Genomic DNA, 13580 nt, shown 5'->3' on the forward strand with positions numbered 1-13580 from the left:
ATTTCGCCGAACAGATCCGCCACTTTTGGCGCTTATAAACAATCATAAAGCCCTAGTGCTGCAGGAATATGGAGGTCTGCTGAAGGCGTGCAGCTGTCGTGCTGTGAGGGGTTTGTGTATTTATTAAGCTACGGCAGTTTGGGTTCACTGAACAGTAAGAATGATTAATAAATCCTTATGAAACAGTCCCTTAAAAGTTACGTCTTGCTTTCAGTTTCGGGCTTTGGTGCAGTACGTTTGTAGTGTGAGTGCAAAACGCGCCAAAGCCCGAAACTGAAAGCAAGACGTGACTTTTAAGGGACAAGTGAACCGCGCTCAGACCCACCTCTTCCAACCGGGCCAGGGCCGGCCAAGTGAACCGTGCTTGAGCCGGATTCAGCGCACTCACACTTCTCAAACAATCCGGGACACAGGCCTGGGCACTGTACGGATGGCATAGTGTGAGTAGGCCCTCAGTATGTTCTTATGATGTTAAAGAAGACTGCAAAAACAGCTGACCACAGAATCAGCGCTTTACATCTCTGTCTGTCTCTGCGTCTTATAGCACGGGTCTCTGAGCAGCAAACGAGCCAAAGTCTTCTGAGCGACTGCATTCACATCTCTCACATCTGGATATATTCCTGACCCATAGTTACAGCAAGCGCTCCTGTGAAGATGACGACACACGCTCTGGGTGTTTATTTCCGCCGTACGGCGAAGGAAACACTGTGTTATTGTGTACATACAGATGTAAATGATCTATTTATGCTGTCATGGTCATCTTTGTGTTATTGAATAGCTTTTTAGTGACGGTGGAAGAACCTGACTGTGATTTTACTGTTTACTGACTGGACGGACGGATATTAATGTACAGCTTTACAACATCGCACGACCCTCAACAATAACCATATTATGACTATAATAAGCTATTTTTTACCAGTTATTTCAAAGCCTCATCGGAGAAATACTGTGTAGCTCAATTGTAGTGGCCTTTTAACCATTATGTGCCAAATATTAATACAATGTAGATCTTTTCCTAATGTACTATATGGAATGTACTATTCATTGTAGCTACACTTGTAAGCATGCGACAAAAAGTGCCATTTTTTTATTTTGTGTGTGTGTGTCCCTCTTATATATACATATATACACCTTGTTGTGCCCCTCTGGCCTAGAAAACTGTGTTCTTAGATGTAGTTTTTCATTTAATTTAGGAAAGATCAGCCATGATTAGTTGTTTAAGCATGGTGAGGAAATAGCACAGTGAACAAGACGCCTCAGGGAGGAGATTATTTCATATTAAATCATATATACATAAACTGGGTGCTTACCAAAAACTGTATGTGCGACGTGACATTTCATAGGACGGCTGAGGTGTCAGTCATACTAAAGGAGGCGGAGCCAATCTTGTTTTGATTTAATGTTTTCACATAGGTTTCTTTTTTCCTCAGCTAGTTATTTTTTCCATTTCAGAAAGCAGTTTAGTTTAAGGTTACTTCTATAACCTTTACCAAATGTCTTAGTAAGCATATTCTGTGTATACTTAGTCGGTAGCCTCGAGCAGCGTAGATTAGCTGTTGGTTTGACAAATATGACATTCAGTCCGAATATGAGAGATCTTCACACGTTCCTGCATGTCTTTAAACAGAACACACCTCATGTGGTTTCACAGCAGTGCAGTTATTTGTAGAGGAAATCTTAAGGTAAATATGTAGTTTCGCCAGTCTCTCACCAAACGTGCAGATATCTGTATATTTAATGAAGTCCAATGGTCACAGTGTATTCATGTGCAGAGTCTGTACTGAGGTCTGTTTTACAAACAATAAAGGAGGAAACTCTGGGAATGTATGTGGATTTGATTTGTACAAAACTTGTGTGATGAATTAAATGTTTTTAAAAAAACCTCGGTATATACAGGTGTTTTGGCACACTTATTACCCTACCAAGTAATGCATGAACATATTGAGTTACTACCCCAAAAAAGTAACTTGCATTACTTATTTTATGGTATTTGAGTTATTTTAGTGTTACTTTTTGTTACGGCTGAGGCTTTATCTCTTTCAGATTTTCTTTTTTTTTTAATAGAGGTTCTGCTATTAAAAGCACATTGTATCACACATTCATTTACCTTTTGAAATTCTTTAAAAAAAAAAAAAAATACTTAAGAATAATAATTTAGGATCATATATTGTCTTCTGAGAACTCCCTGACCCCAATATACCCTAATTTCTTTCCTTCGATCTGTTCAATGAATGGATTGTCTCAAAGCATGATTCAACATGCATTTAATTTAGCAATTTAAAAAAAAAAAAAAAAAGCTAACTAATTAAAATGAAAGGCAATTGAATTACATTTTTTTTAAAGTGACTCCAATATTAATACTTTTCTTTTAGATCATTGGCCTCGGGTGAAATATAGTGTTGAAATTATTGCGTTTTGTTGTTTAATAGCGTTTTTCAAAGTATATTTCCTGTATTTTCTTCTTGGGGAAATTGTTTTAGTTTTTGGCTAGAATATATATGTAAAAATTGCTGTTATTAGCGCCCCAAGAATTCTACAGAGCAACCACTATTTGCACTTGCCTAATGAACTTGCCCACCTAATTATACACTCCAAAAAACTTTGGGTTAATCTGAAGGTTTGTTTGATTGCATCCATAACAACAAAGCTGGTTTAAAATTAAAATTTCAACGGCTGATCGAGTTTGGCGATAGCAGGCAGCCACAGAAGACGCCAATGGTACACGGGTGAGTTTGATAATTTCCACATTTTTATTATTGTTTTCTATTCAAAATAATTTCAAGTTGGCCTAACACTAAATGTAGTTTTTAAAAGATTGGATTTAAAAAGACGCACTATACGTGTTTAAGATCGTTGCCTCTGTCACTAATAAATTAAAGTGACATGACTTCTCAAAAATCTTAAACAATTTTTAAATGTAAAAAATGCTATTATTAAAAATTCTATAGTCTGTACTTGGCTACTTACCCTATTTAACCTGCGCGAAAATATTGAGCTAAACTTTTGGTTTGCACCCATAACAACTCGCCTAACAGCTGGGTTAAAATTTAAATTTCAACGGTTGACCATTGAGATGGTTTGACCTTGACGATAGCGGAAGACAATGCTCACTGGTAAGCGTTTATATTTAATCTTCAAATCATATTATTATTCTGTTAAATAGCTTAATTTAAAGTCGTCATTGTCCACATTAAATACTAAAAATAGACATATGTTTGTATAAAGTTTTGCCTTCAGCTGTACATGACCCTCTTTGGATTGCAGTTCAGAATGTGAAGTGTCATGATTAATGTATTTTTTATCTGCTTAATATATTTATCGATAATAGGCTTGCTTTAGACTCGAATAATCAAATAAAAGCGTCAAAATATGCACAAATGATTTTGAAATGTGTACGACTGACCACAAGGTGTCAGTGTTAATCAGCGGAAAACTTTTTTTTGATTAACAATGCTTGAACAGTAACAGAAAGGCATTAATACTTTTTTAGAATTGCACAAAATACTGAGATAACAATCAAATTGCATATATTGACAATCTTTCCATCCTCGTTAAGAATACAACATATATAAATAATAAAATAACAAAATATAACAAAAAATAAATGCTAATGATACCTAAACATGAAACCAAAATCCAATGATGAATATCTTGCTTTTTTGGCCTTTCATCTTTCTTAATGTCTTCAAATACGTCACAAATTCTTCTTTAAAAACCACTAGTTTTGGGAGAATTTAAAAAAATTTCCAATGAATTTATGAATATGGAATTTTAATAATAACAATAATAATAAAATTTAATAATAATGTGTGTGCGAGCATGGATGTGAGAGAGAGATTGTGTGGTTGTGTGTCTGCACGTGCATGTGTGTAAGAGGTAGTGTGTGATTATGTGTGTGAGTAAGAGAGAGAGAGCCTGTGTGTGTGTGAGACAGTCTGTATTTGTGTCTGTGAGGTTATGTGTTAGACAGAGTGGTTGTGTGTGTGTGTGTAAGAGAGAAAATAAAAAAGTGTGTGTGTGTGGTTGTGCCTATGTGTGCGTGTGTGTGTGGTTGTGCCTGTGTGTGCGCGTGTGTGTGTGGTTGTGCCTATGTGTGCGTGTGTGTGTGGTTGTGCCTATGTGTGCGTGTGTGTGTCTGGTTGTGCCTGTGTGTGCGTGTGTTTCTGGTCGTCCCTATGTGTGTGTGTTTGTGTGTGTATGTTTACATGTGTCTGTGTGTGTGGTCGTGCCTGTGTGTGTGGCTGTGCCTGTGTGTTTGTGTGTGTGTGTGTGTGTGTGTATTTGTTGTCTGTGAGTTTATGTTTTAGACAGAGTGGTTGTGTGTGTGTGTGTGTGTGTGTGTGTAAGAGAGAAAATAAAAAAGTGTGTCTGTGTGTGTGTGTGTGTGTGGTTTTGCCTATGTGTGTGTGTGTGTTTTTGGTCGTCCCTGTGTGTGTGTGTTTGTGTGTGTATGTTTACATGTGTCTGTGTGTGTGGTCGTGCCTGTGTGTGTGGCTGTGCCTGTGTGTGTGTGTGTGTGTGTGTGTGTGTATCCATGTGCCTGTGTGTGGTTGCGCCTGTGTGTGCAAGTGTGTGTTTCTGGTTAAGCCTGTGTGTGTGCGTGTGTCCATGTTTCTGTGTGTGTGGTTGTGTCTGTGTGTGTGTGTGTGTTTCTGGTCGTGCCTGTGTGTGTGGTCGTGCCTGTGTGGTTGTGCCTGTGTGTCTGTGTGTGTGCATGTATCCATGTGTCTGTGGTTGTGCGTTTGTGTGTGTGTTTCTGGTTGAGCCTGTGTGTGTATGTGCGTGTGTGTGTGTGTGTGTGTGTGTGTGTGTGTGTGTGTGTGTGTGTATGTGCGTGTGTGTGTGTGGATGTAATCAGTCGTTCAGCCGCCCTGCTCTCGGGCCGGTGACAAATAGAAAGTGTCTCGCTGTAGTTTATTGCCCTGATCAGGTCAAACGAAAAATATTGGAGGTCTGTGCGAGGAGACAGTTCCGTCTGCCGCAGATAAATGGACTGATCATTTCTTATTGAGAAACAATTCCTAAAAGGTGCTTTACAGCATGACTGAGGGAAGCGCGCGGCCGAGGCTCACCGTGACCCGCGCCGATTAAATGGAGAGAGAGAGAGAGGGAGAGAGAGCTTCTGAAGGCGCAGACACTCCATCTATTATCACGCGGCAGTCCTGATGAAGAGCAGGCTGCTGCCGCTTTATTTATTTATTTACTCTCTCTCTCTCTCTCTCTCTCTCTCTCTCTCTCTCTCTCTCCCTCTTTCTCAGGTGAAGTACAAGGCTGGCCTTCAGGCTTCTACACTCCAAATGGATAGAGGGAGGCAATTGAATTTTACACTCCTCTGGTTATGATTAATGCGCGTGTGCGGAGACGCAGGTGCGCGCCGTGGCCGGCAGATGGCGCTGCTGCTGCACTGCAGCGTGCGCGCGTGTGTGTTTGCGTGTGTGCGTGTTTGGCTGATAATTGATATAATACATGAAATCTCCACGCTGCGTCTTGATCGAGTTGATGACAGCAGCTGGCTAATTTCATGACCATAAAATGCTCTCATTAGTTTTAAATATTCAGTAGTTCTTCTGTGGTAGCAAAGCGCTGTTCCACAAAGTGAGAACTAAAAATACTGTAGTTATTTATGATTATTTTGAACCACAGTGCTGTAAGGTGTATTTTACACAGTTTATGGTAGAGCATTCATAACTGTGAATTATGTATTTAGAACTCTTTGTTAATAAATGCTCAAGCATACTTTAGTATTAAATACAGTGAACTGATTAACTGTAATAAATACTGTAGTGTACTTTAGTTTTTTAACTACTCTAAACTAGTGTATTGTATAAAATGTAGTTGTTCAGTTGTAAACTAATTATATTAAATTTACTACACTATTTCTTAAATTATTAATATGAATGTTTCCCAACTCCTCAAGTTGTGAAACTGTCCTGTTGATTCCAGTTGTAGGAACAACAAATAATAACTTGACTTCTAGTTGATCATTTAGAAAAGCCGATTTTCCCATGAATCATCTGTTGATCTGCGTCCCAATCATCACAAATACTGCAGAAGACCTATTGGAACCCACATGGACCCAAGATTCTCACAGAAATCAGTCAAGTTTGGTAAAGAAAAAATCATGGTTTGGGGTTACATTCCGTATGGGGGGCATTGAGAGATCTGCAGAGTGCATGGCAACATCAACAGCCTGAGGTATCAAGACATTTGTGCTGCCCATTACATAGCGCTCCTTCTCATACTTCAGCCTCCACATCAAAGCTCCTGAAAGCAAAGAAGGTCAAGCTGCTCCAGGATTGGCCAGCCCAGTCACCAGAGACGAACATTATTGAGCATGTCTGGGGTAAAATGAAGGAGTAGGCATTGAAGATGTATCCAAAGACTCTTGATGAGCTCTGGGAGTCCTGCAGGAAAGCTTTCTTTTCCATTCCAGATGACTTTATTAATCAGTGATTTGAGTCAGTGTAGAGATGTATAGATGCAGCTCTCCAAGCTCATGACGGAGTCAGACACAATATTCATTCTGTCTCCACTGCAGCAGCACTTTATATTCTATACTGGACATTATTTCTGTTCAGTGACTAGACTTTAGTCTAAGCAGAGTCAGACCTTACTGTCCTAATTAAAAGATTTAAAATCAAGACACAATCATATTTATTTTGGTCAAATAAGCGTCATCTAGAGGCATTAGCCTTTCATATAAGCACTTCTGAAACCAAATGATCAACTAGAAGTCAAGTTATTACTTGTTCCTAAAACTTGAATATGCGACACGGCTTTTGTCAGGTAGTGTAGACATTTTCAACCTCTTTCTAATCAAACACACCTGAATCAACTCATCAGCACATTAGAAGAGACTCCAAAACCTGAGATCAATGGGTCAGATAAGGAAGACCTCCAAAATATGTACTGTTAGTGTGCCTCCAGAAACAGAGTTGGGAAACAACGGTCTGTATTACGCTTTTGTCCAAATCGGCTTACAATTGAGGAGTCATCCACCATTTTTCTTCTATTAGAGTTTGTGATGAAGATGAGGTTGTTTCTTCACGCAAATCAGATCTGAGGATTGAAATGAAATTCAGCAGCTTTACTCAAAAGTTCTAGTAAATGTGGATCATTTTTGAAGTGAAGTGAAGAACGGTGTATACAAACTTCTAAGACAACAGGAGGGTTAAAACAAACTCCACTTGATCTCGCAGTCGGGGTTAATAATGTAAACGCTGCTCTGATCTGCGCGTGTAACCTGGAGAGCGGGCAGTAAATGTCACTTTATCACTTAACCCATTATATAAGGGTTGAGGGCTCTAATAAAAGGCGCGCGGGCCGTTGTTATTGCTCTACATGATGTGTGTTTATGGCTCTGCTGCAGGTATCAGAGATCACTTGTAAAAAAAAATCGCACTGAGCAGGCATTAATATCTCCTCTGTGCAAACATTGAAAGAGCTTTCTGCATTACTGTGTGGACAAATACTATAGTACAGTGGTTCTCTAACTTTTTTCATAAAGTACCACCTCAGAAAATATTGTCCCTCCAAGTACCACCAAATGACCAGTATTGAAATACAATCACGTAGTAGGCCTAAGCAGCTGCAGCTCTGCACAGTTTAAAAACGTGGCAGATTTATTACTATAATTAATAATATTTATTATTATCGGCCACTTTAAACCTCATAAATAGTTTGAACGTTAACACTGCTGTGTTTATATGTGAAAAACAAACAAAATTAAATGTAAAGTGTTAACCTATAATATCCTATTCATCAAAGCCTGGAAATGCTGCTTGGACCTCATAAATATAGGCTATATGTCATCATATTTATATATAAATCTAAATTTATAAAAAGCTATTATATTTATCTATACATTTTTAAATATATGTTGCATGTACATATAACATATTGGATTACTCTGCGTACCACTAGAAGGCAGCCTGCGTACCACTAGTGGTACACGTACCACAGTTTGAGAACCACTGCTATAGTAAATACTGTAGTGTTTGTAAACCATACTGTTTTAAAGTACTGCATACTGTATCTCCTCTAGGATTTTTTTCCAGCTGTGGCGGCAGGCCTTTTTTTACTCAGATCTACCAACTACCTGTGGCGTTATTTCAATGACAAATGTCATGAGTGCAGTATTACAATTCGAGATTGCATTTATGTAATAGCATACAGCATGCGAATCTCTGTGCTTGCGCACCGATTTCCTCTGCTCGTGCACAAAACTCCCCCTTAAATATATGCGGCTCAAGCACAGATCTTCTTGCGCGCTCGCAAATAAACGCTGAAGTGCGATTTAGTGTGTTTACGTAATCAGTACAACCCAGGCTCATTCTGGGAAAAGTAGCCCTGAGGACGTTTCTGGAGATCGCGAATTAAGTGGCCGGAGGTACGTATGGCTGCATTACGTTTTTTTAAGTAAACGCTATGGTGCGGTGTGACGCCGCTTCTCTTCACGCTGGCCAGCTGACAGCTCACCTCCGTGTGGAGGGCTTTCCCGCTGCAACCAGTTATCTGGTTAGCTCGTCGTGTATGTCTGCGTGGCGGAGAGCCGGAGGGAAGCCGGCCGCGGCGATGACCTGGTTCGAGTCCGGGGAAGAGCGGTTCCAGAAATCAGGTAACAGAATGAAACAAAAAAATAAGCGAACGAGTTCATGACAGTGTGAGAACGTGTGGTGAAATTCGAAAACGCGGTCAAAATCAGACGAGGGCTTTTCTTTTTCTGGACGGCTTTTGTAAATCATTGCTTGGGTTTAGGGTAGGAGGAGGAGAGCAGGTCGGCCGATTGGCCAGTCGCCCAGTCAATCATTCGGTCAATCAGTCAGTCAGACAGACGATTGCTCGACAGAGGCCCTGGGGGTTTTATGGAGAACAGCGTGGACATGAACAGCGCACAAACAAAAACTACACAAATACGTACCTTCCGGGTCCGCGGGGCTACGTTTCCGGAATGAGCCTGGGTTGAACAAGTATGTCTCCAACATTTATTAGATTTGCTAGGAATATTTTTTGAATGTCTCTAGTCGACCTACAGAGTGACATTAAGGCATCCTGAAGTAAACTAAGTGAAACGGCTATATGTCGTGTTTGCTGGCCTCATGCATCACGCACCTGCCAGTCAGTCAGTCAGCACGTAACCTTAAAGAGTTAAACAAACAGCACACAGCACTACTACGGTTACAGAAAAGTTTGCTGTTATATCTTTTCTATATATTTTTCTCTTACCTTTTAATACGTTTTGGTGCGATTATAACCGGCTATTAAAAAAACACAACAATGTTTTGAATAAGAAACTGTAATGTAGCCATGGCGGGATCAATTTTGGCGTGGCGCACCACCATGGAAGAATATGCTGTAAGAGCAACAAATAACACCTTGATTTCTTGTTGATCATTTGGAAAAGTGGCGAAGGTCGGTTTTATTTTTATGAATCATCTGTTGAACTGCTCCCAATCATCACTAATACTGCTGAAGACCAACTGGAACCCACATGGACCCAAGATTCTTATAGAAGTCTGTCAAGTTTGGTGAAGGAAAAGTCATGGTTTGGGGTTACATTCAGTATGGGGGCGTGCGAGAGATCTGCAGAGTGGATGATCAACATCAACAGCCTGAGGTATCAAGACATTTGTGCTGCCCATTACATTACAAACCACAGGAGAGGGACAATTCTTCAGCAGGATAGCGCTGCTTCTCATACTTCAAGCCTCCACATCAAAGCTCCTGAAAGCAAAGGAGAAATCAGAAGTGGCTTATATGAAAGGCAAAGGCCTCTAGATTAAGCTTATATTACCAAAATAAAATATGATCATGTCTTGATTTTTAATTATTTAATTAGGACAATAAGGTCTGACTTTCCTTAGACTAAAGTCTGGTCACTGGACAGAAATAATGTCCAGTATAGAATATAAAGTGCTGCTGCAGTGGAGACAGAATGAATATTGTGTCTGACTCCATCATGAGCTTGGAGGACTGCATCCATACATCTCTGACATGACTCAAATCACTGATTATTAAAGCCCACAAGTTATTTGAAACTTACTGTAGTATATCCTTTATTAGCAGTTAATATGCTTAAATATGTTTATAACTATAGCTTCATTAGTATGGACACATAAATAAGACGTCCTATCTTTAGCTAATAATCATTTATGCTTAGGGAGCTTAAATTCTCCTCTGAAGCATGTTTTCTAATATCGAAATATAAAAGTGTGTAATATCTGAAGTCTATGCTTCAGATATTTCTTTCTGGTATTTCCTAAAGCTCAAATCCCCAACACTTACTCTCTCTCTTTCCACTGGATGTGCTCCTGCATTATTAATGCTAAATTAAAGCAGCCACGGTCTCCTGTCTTGAGCACAGTAACACACATCGATCCTTTCATTACCAAAGCACCTCCATAAAGTTCTTTACATATTGCTGAGGTTTTCTGGGTGAAACGGCACACAAACAGATCTAATCACACTCCATACTGTCTCTGCCAATCAATCCTCACTTTCACACACAACTCACCTCAACCAAACGCACAAGAACTTCACGACTTACTACTACTACTACTACATAATTAACTAGTGATAAATTGTAGGGAATACTGTGGTATGCGTTAAACTAGTGGTATACTGTATCTATTATATTTTGTTTGTGCAATATTAAAACTATGTTTAAATGTATAGACCATACTATAAAAACAACTGTGGTAAACATATCTTACAGTGTGTTCCAGTCTGCATTATAACGTAGTTTCAAGAGTTCGCCCTTAGCTGATGATTGATTATGGAGTGTGTTTGGCATGCTGTCCCGAAGAGAACCCTGAGCTCGTGAGATACTTGAGCCTGGGGTTCCCCCCTGTTGCAGGGCGAGAGGGGAGTCGGAGTTCAGGTAGGTCTCGAGAACTCCCCTGCTTGATAATGAATGGAAGTAGATTAAAATGCTATGAAGTGTCTATGCTGTCAATTTAGATTTGTCATTTTACTTATGTTACATGTTTTTGGTCTGTGGGAGGAAACCAGAGAGCCCGGTGAAAACCCAACCAAACACGGGGAGAACATGCAAACTCCGCACAGAAATGCCAACTTGACCAGGTAGTGTCTGAGCCGGTGACATTCTTGCTGTGTAGCTGTGGTGCTAACCATTAGGCCTCCGTGTTGCCCTGACAAGGAAATGGAAGGAGTATGGGGTGGAAGGGGGCGATTCTTCAAGACGAAGATGGCTGAGGTAAGATACTCTGGTTATTTATAGCGGTTAATGTGGACCAGGTGCTATCAGTCATAAGCGCATGCTCCTCTCGAAATTAGTTTATAAATAAACTTCACAAAATAATTTACAGCAATTTTTTTTTTTTGCTTACACTGACTGGTTTCTAAGTGCCCTAAAACTGAAATATCAAAGTCAACAAAGCCATTATACAGATACCATATGTTAAGGTTCACAGTGGGCTCTGAGATTGTTCTTCCTCTGATGACACGAATGGTTTTGCTGGTAAAGGAATCAGACGGCACAGTCTGTTAAAGCTGGAGGAGACCAGCAGATAACCGGACATACAAACAATGGAGGAGTGACGGGGCAAAGGGTGCAGAGATTGAGGGGGAAATCAATAGAAAATCAGCGTTTTGGGACGGCCACTCATTTATCAGATGACACGGTTAAATAGCGTTAAGGCACTAAAAATGAGAAAAATATGTGCCGTCCCGGCCGTCGTATTGATCACGCGTGAATGGGCCTGTGGAAGGCTGAAGCTACTAATAAAATAAGACGTATCTGAGAGTGAATCAGCCAGGAATCGATCGGGATGGTGATCAAGGCCAAAAACATCTTCACTGGGATTTAAACCCCCGATTTTTCTGAGCCTCCACACACAAAAAACATGCTTACACACCTCACGGCGCAGGCGTTTGACAGGAGCCATACTTCTCGAATCTGGATTTGACTGGAATGACCAAAACTGACCTATACTCCTCCTAGAACACATCAGGAACCAGAGATTCATGTGCTGGATCACTATAGCCCCTTTCACCAACATAGGCTCATTGTGAAAATGTAACCCTATAAACGTTTCTGCAGACCGCAAATTAAAAAAATAATATAAACAAGTAAATAACAGGGTGAGAATGTGGTAAAATCTGAAAACGTGGTAAGAATCAAATGAGGACTTTACATTTTCTGGATTACTTTTGAAAATTGTTGGTTGGGTTTAGGGAAGTGGGTGGGCAGGTTAATCAATAAAACTAGTTGGGTTTAGGGAAGGAGGAGGGTGGTCAGTCGATTGGTCAGTCAGTCAGTCAGTCATTCAACACCGGCCTCTGGTGGGTTTACGTGAGAAAAGCAGGTGCGAATGGCACTCGCTAAAGAAATTTGAGATTTCAAAAAGCGTACACAGCGGCCTCTGGTAGACTCGCGAAAACAAAAACTGCACAAAAATACACCTCCTGGCTGCCTAGAAATGTATATAGAGGTATGTTATTCACACAGTGATACCGGTAAATATCTGGAAATTTTCCATAACTACTTTTCTACGGTAAATTCAGAAAAGGACCACGCACACAGGCAAGGATGTTCCAGAATATTTCTGGAAAAGACCATTCACCCATCCATTCCAAAATAGAGGTATATTTTGACACCATTGACCAGAAATGAGCTCCACTCGGCTGCGCTTGTATTTGTAAACATAGGAGGGGTCAGGCTTATATATATATATATATATATATATATATATATATATATATATATATATGTACAGTTGAAGTCGAATTGTTGAATTATTAGCTCCCTTTGATTTTTTTTTCTTCTTTTTTATATATTTTTCAAATTATGTTCAACAGAGCAAGGAAATTTTCAAAGTATGTCTGACAATATTTTTTCTTCTGGAGAAAGTCTTATTTATTTTATTTCGGCTAGAATAAAAGCAGTTTTTAATTTTTTATACACCATTTTAGGGTCAAAACTATTAGCCCCTTTAAGCTAGATTTTTCCCTCGATAGTCTATTGAACACACCACTGTTATACAATGACTTGCCAAATTACCCTAACCTGCCTAGTTAACCTAATTAACCTAGTTAAGCCTTTAAATGTCACTTTAAGCTGTATAGAAGTGTCTTGAAAATTATCAAGTCTAATAATAATTAGTGTCATCATGGCAAAGATAAAATAAATCTATTATTATTAATATTATATGTTAATAGAGATGAGTTATTAAAACTATTATGTTTAGAAATGTGTTGAGAAAATCTGCTCTCCATTAAACAGAAATTGGTGAGAAAAAAACAGGGGGCTAATAATTCTGACTGAATATTTAAATTAATATGTATATGTTAGATGTGCCGCTGTGTGTGTTTGTATATCTGTGTGGCTTGAGTCTCTCTTCATTACCTAAGTGCTTTATGCAATGATTTAATGTGTTTCTTTAGCACCTCTGTGAGGAACTTCTCCACATGCTTTATGACTGTTGTGACTTGTTTTCAGTGGAGGCTTTAAATGAGGAAATGTAAAACAGGCCAGATCAAGGATCAGAGCATCAGCGGAGCAGTGTAATGTGTGTAATCCAAGAGCACATCGGATCAGATTCTGAACATATGTTCAGTGT

General features: G+C 39.5%; 1 protein-coding gene across 2 annotated transcripts in view; it reads left to right on the forward strand.

Moving 5' to 3' along the window:
* dhx35 (DEAH-box helicase 35) overlaps nucleotides 1-13580 on the forward strand; it is a 386570-nt gene that overhangs the window by 21913 nt on the left and 351077 nt on the right. Inside the window, exon 21 of one of the 2 annotated variants that reach the window (XM_073939685.1) lies at nucleotides 545-1823. The exons of the other annotated variant lie outside the window; for it this stretch is intronic. Within the exon in view, the coding sequence (XP_073795786.1) occupies nucleotides 545-583 (39 nt within the window). The 3' untranslated portion in view covers nucleotides 584-1823. Of the gene's footprint in view, nucleotides 1-544; nucleotides 1824-13580 lie in introns of those variants that run through there. 2 annotated transcript variants of the gene reach the window in all.

Source organism: Danio rerio, chromosome 23 (genome assembly GCF_049306965.1).
Source record: "Danio rerio strain Tuebingen ecotype United States chromosome 23, GRCz12tu, whole genome shotgun sequence".
NCBI classification, from domain to species: domain Eukaryota; kingdom Metazoa; phylum Chordata; class Actinopteri; order Cypriniformes; family Danionidae; genus Danio; species Danio rerio.